The 5898-nt window shown below is 34.2% G+C and overlaps 1 protein-coding gene across 1 annotated transcript in view; it reads right to left on the bottom strand.

Moving 5' to 3' along the window:
• Window positions 1-2739: 2739 nt before the first annotated feature.
• LOC106883896 (NAD(+) hydrolase sarm1) overlaps window positions 2740-5898 on the bottom strand; it is a 125880-nt gene continuing 122721 nt past the window's right edge. The window contains exons 8-10 of the mRNA XM_052976646.1: window positions 4850-5039; window positions 4094-4215; window positions 2740-3062 (exon numbers count right to left, since the gene is read on the bottom strand). Coding sequence (XP_052832606.1) covers window positions 2867-3062; window positions 4094-4215; window positions 4850-5039 — 508 coding nt within the window. The 3' untranslated portion in view covers window positions 2740-2866. The remainder of the gene's footprint in view (window positions 3063-4093; window positions 4216-4849; window positions 5040-5898) is intronic.

Here is a 5898-nt window from a genome sequence, read left to right as displayed (position 1 = left end):
TATGTATGTATGTATGTATGTATATGTATGTATATATGCATGCATGTATGCATGTATGTATGTATGCATATATATATATATATACATGTGTGTGTGTGTATGTATGCACACACATACATATGCATTTATACATTTTATAACAAATTTTTATCTAGAATTTTCCATGGACTAACTAAACGGCTAGTGTCATAAGCCGGAATTTGGAAAAACAGACTCACAGAATAAATGACAGAATTATATCAAAAGTCATTATTATCAGTTACATTTAAAGATCATTCAAAAATAAATAAATAAATAAATAGAAAAAAAAAAAAAAAATTTTTTGAACATGGAGAAAATTTGTATAATAGATACAAGAGCTCTACAGTTAAAGACAACGAATTTAATTTTGTTCCAAATTCATTAACTTGTGCTAGCATGGGTTTCATGATTTGTAAACCTCAAGCCTTGCACATAATTCTTTGGCCACGCCTATTCAATAGAATTATTTTCATTTATTTTTGGTTAATTCTTACACTCTAAAATGGCCCTCTACCTGCTACTAAGCTCTCGCTAACCTCCGAAGTGAGAGTAGTAACCTCTTGTCTTCCGAAACAGACTGAAGCAAGCAGGGGGTCTGTGCCGTGACAGGGAGACGACACAGAGTTCAGTAGCGAGGTTTGAACTCATGACCAAATAGTCCAATAGTCACTATGTAAGCCATCATAGTAATTTTGCGGCAAGTTTTGATTTGAAGAGATTCTTAGTTGTTTTATTTTGAGCAGAAGTAAAGGAAGAAATAGAAAATGCAGCAGCACTAAGACATTTTGGACAGACACCTAAGAACCTTCTTATACAGTACATATGTGTATACATATGTACTGTAGAAGTGTACATATGTGTATACATATGTACTGTATAAGTGTACATTTGTACTTTCTATGTACATATAAATACATATATGTGTACACACACACACACACACATTACAGACATGCTAGCAGTGTTTATTTTCCATGCTAAGTTTTACTATGGAGTATAGCTATTACTTTGAGCTCAAAATCAAGGGCTATACTCCAAAGTAAACCTTAATTTATATATATATGTATGTATATATATATATATATACATACACAAGGGTACTACATTTATATATACATATATAATATATAATACATATATATAATATATACATATATATATATATATATATATATACACACACAAGGGTACCTTGCCCAAATGTTTTCTACTGTAGTCCTAGGATAACCAAAGCTTTGTAAGTGGTTTTGGTAGATGAAAACTGAAAAGACACCCAACCCATTCAACACATGCACACACATATATTTATTTTTCTTAAACAAGAATATCATTGATAGTGACCCTGAGGTTTCGACCAGCTAAGTTCAATGGTAGCTTAGCTGGCCAAAACTTCGAAGTCACTGTCGACAACATTCTTGTCTAAGAATAATAAATTTGTACTCTACAAAAGTATAGAGTAACCCATAAGATTAGTGTAAATCTGTTTTTATTTTAATGGAACACAAAACCAAACATTAATACATATATGTGTATATATATGTGTATATATATATACATATATATATATATATATATGTATATATATATATATATAAATATATTGTCCACGTTAGTGGTCAACGTTATTTTTTTAAAATGTACATTAATCCCCTGAGATTGCAGATAATATTTCTGAATCTCTTTGATTCTTTAGATGTGCTGGCCTCCTGATAATTAATCGATATTAATTAATATATGAATAATTACCAGATTTTATAATAATATTATATATATATATATATATATATATGAAAATATGCATAAACACACACACACACACATCAAAAACTAAGAAGGTAGGGAAAGGTATTGTAAAATATTTTGTCCAAAATGTCATTTAGTCTTACTGCATTTTCTGTTCACAAACCTACTATTATTATTATTTTTATTATCATCATTATTATTATTATTATGCTTCTTACTTTAATGCCTGAAAGTTATTTCCGAGATATTTTGTAGTGTTTAATTTCATTAAATATTATTTAAAATGGAAATAATTTTAAAAAATAATCAATTTTTTAAAAGTAAACTCATTACAATTTTGGCCCAAATTTCATTCAAAAACTTCTCTAAAGTTTCAGCTTTTTTGTTTGTTTGTTCTGGGCACCAAGGAGTGAGTGTTGAGTGTTACGTGAAATAGCAGCTATTAGTGAATAGAATTCATATATGTATTTGTGTGTATGCATGTGTGTATATGTATGTATGTATATGTGCGTATATACACATATAGGTATAGATATGCTTGTACGCATATATATATATATATATATAGATGAAATAAGTATATATTGTATATATGTACATATATGTATATATACATATATATGTATGTATACATATACATATATATACACACACACATACATATGTAATGCATATATATATAAATACATATGTATGCATATATATATATATATATATATATATATATATATATATATATATATATATGCATACATATATATATATATAAATGCATACATATGTATTTATATATATATGCATTACATATGTGTATATATATATATATATATATATATATATATATATATACACACACGTATGTATGCACTTATATATATAAACATATATATACTCATATGTAAGCACATATATATGTACACACATATATATATATATAGATATATATATACATATATATACATATATATACATATATATATATGCACATATATATACAAATATATATACAAATATATGAACATATATATATATGTTCATACACACATACATATACCTACATATTTATTTATTTACAAAGAAACGGTTAGGTAAAAGATCTTAGTTAACTTGGGGAATTCTTTGGTGGGGAATCATTCTCGCTGCTGCTGCTGCTGCTCCACTTGAACTGTGCCATTACTGGGTCTTCAAACGATCCCTGATTACTTAAGGACTGAAGCTGTCCCCTTTTCACATTCACGTCACCTCGTAAAAACCGTTCGATTTTGTCAACACAGGCATCTTGGTAATCGTGAATCCACCTAGGGTTAAAAAAAAAATAAATAAATCAAATTAATTAATTGAAGTGATATTAGTAACGCTCTCATGGTGTATTCATACCTTTAATCCTGTGGCCATGCTGGAGGACTGCTTTGAAGCGTTTAGCTGAACAAACCAACACTTAATTTTAAGTCTGGCTGTTATTCTATCAGTTCTTTTTGCTGAACCACTAAGTCATGGGGATGTAAGGGGAAGGGGCTTAGCACTCGACTGGTACTTTGTTTTATTGACTGCAAAAGGATGAAAGGCAATGTTGACTTTAGCAGGATTTGAACACAGAATGTAAAGAGTCAGAAGAAATGCTGCTAAGCATCCTGTTCGATGCAATAATAGATCTATCAATTCACTGCCTCGGTGATGATGATGATTTCAAATTTTGGCACATGGCCGACAAGTATGGGGGGTGGGGGCGAGTTGATTACATCAACCCCAGTGCTCAGCTGGTACTTATTCTATTGACCCCGAAAGGATGAAAGGCAGTCGTCCTCAGTGGAATTTGAACTCAGAATGTAAAGACTGAGGTCTGGAGAGCCAGAGGCTGCACCAGGCTCCAATCTGATCTGGCAATGTTTCTACAGCTCGATGTCCTTCCTAACACCAACCACTCTTGAGAGTGTAGTGGGTGCTTTTCATGTGCCACCAGCACAGGGCCTGGCATCAATCGCATTCGGATAGTGCTTTTTATGTGCCACTGTCATGGGGGCCAGTCACGGGGTATGGGCATCAGCCACATTCAGATGGTACGTTTTACGTGCCACCGGCATGAGAGCCAGTCAGGGGGTACTGGCATTGGCCATCTTTGGATGGTGCTTTTTACGTGCCACCGGCATGAGAGCCAGTCAGGGGGAGCTGGCATTGACCACATTCGGACAGTGCTTTTTACATGCCACCAGCACGGGAGCCAGTCAAGAGGCACAAGCCACAGATACGATTTTGGTTTTACATGGCTCAACTCTTACAAACAAAACAAAAACATCCAACCGCCAATAACAAGGTGATATTAATTATTTACCTGACTCCATTAAAACATGTGACAGAACGTATGTCTTCTGGAAGCTTCTCACAAGGAGGCCAGTCAAAATTGTCCATTAAAGGAATTATGTTACACTTGTGTTCTAACGCTGCGGCAATTTCCTGCAAATAGACACAAAGAAAACAACGAAAAAATTATCAGTACCTTGAAGTGACAGAACAACAACAATAACAACAACAATAATCATAATAATAATCCTTCGGATCTTTACCTTTTGATCGACAGCTTCTCACAAGAAGGCCACACATAATAATAATAATAATAATGATGGACTCTCGTTGAAGATGATGTATGAGTGTTTCAGTTTTTTGTTGAATGACCTGGACAAAAGGCTTGTTTATAGAGATCAAATGTACGTGCTGTACATTAGCTCACATTTTCCATGTGAACAGGTGTGCAGTGTGCCACATGTCAGGTGTCGAAAGCATTCCAGAGCAACGTGAGATGGAGTGTTTTGCTCAAGAACACAATGCACCACCCAGTCTGAGAACTGAAACCACAATCTGACAATTACGAATGCAACACCGTAACCACCAGGCCACGCACCCTCACTAATAACATCATTATCATTTGGCAGGGAAATAATAATAATAATAATAATAATAATAATAATAATAATAATAATAATAATAATAATAATAATAAAGTAAAAATAATAATAATAAATTGATAATAATTAATTAAATGAAAAACAGACAAATATAACCATGTATAAATAGATAATTGTCAACTTACCCTGTGGACCCAGTCTTTCCTCTCGTTATCACCAATACAACGATCTAAGGCTTGAGGTGTGAGGACGAGGATGAAATTTCTGGCTTTTTGTACACTCTTTAGCAAACCTACATCGAATTTACCCGCTCGTAGCCGCTCTATATCAAGGAAAACTGAAAACCCTCGGAGTTGTAAGTGAACCTTAAGTAAACTAGAATGAAAGGCGAAAAAAAAAAGGGGCAGTGGTTATTTTAAAAAAGAAAGACAAAGTTATCTTATTTGATCCTTCCATCCATCCATCCATCCTTCTTGTCTGCCTGCTATGCCTGGGTGAGTTGTGGGGGTGGGTGGGGGTTGGTTGGTCCCTGAGACACCTTGTCCATAGGGTCCTATCAGAAGCAATCATCCTTACACTTTCTGGCTGGGTTCCCAAGTGAGACAAACTGAGATTATGGATCATTATCCAACCATTGCAAATTTTTGGTCTACCCTTAGGTCTCCTTGCTGGTTGGCTCAGCATCCAGCATTCGTCTTGCAGTCATTTCCTGCTACCATCTAATCCCATATCTGTAGTATCGGAGCCGTGACCTCTCAAATTTATGTTCCTAATACTAGCTGAATGATAACTAAGTTAGTTTACTAAATTCTTTGTTATACTTAAAATTAATTGAAAGAAACACAGAGCATCTCAACAGAAATATGGTCACAAAAGGGTTAATGTCACCATGATATTTTCAACCCTTTTGATGCCAACCTGGCTGAAACCGGCTATATATATATATACATATATATACGACGGGCTTCTTTCAGTTTCCGTCTACCAAATCCACTCACAAGGCTTTGGTCGGCCCGAGGCTATAGTAGAAGACACTTGCCCAAGGTGCCACACACAGTGGTACCAAACCCGGAACCATGTGGTTGGTAAGCAAGCTACTTACCACACAGCCACTCCTGCGCACACACACACACACACACACACACACACACACACAGACACATATGCATGTCTGTTATGCACATGCTATGTCACACTGTGAAGTCGTTATGTAACAACATCCTAAACTTCTATC

Source organism: Octopus bimaculoides, chromosome 25, assembly GCF_001194135.2.
Source record: "Octopus bimaculoides isolate UCB-OBI-ISO-001 chromosome 25, ASM119413v2, whole genome shotgun sequence".
NCBI classification, from domain to species: Eukaryota; Metazoa; Mollusca; class Cephalopoda; order Octopoda; family Octopodidae; genus Octopus; species Octopus bimaculoides.
Note: the sequence above shows the minus strand (reverse complement) of the source record. Positions and strands in the feature narration are given on the sequence as shown.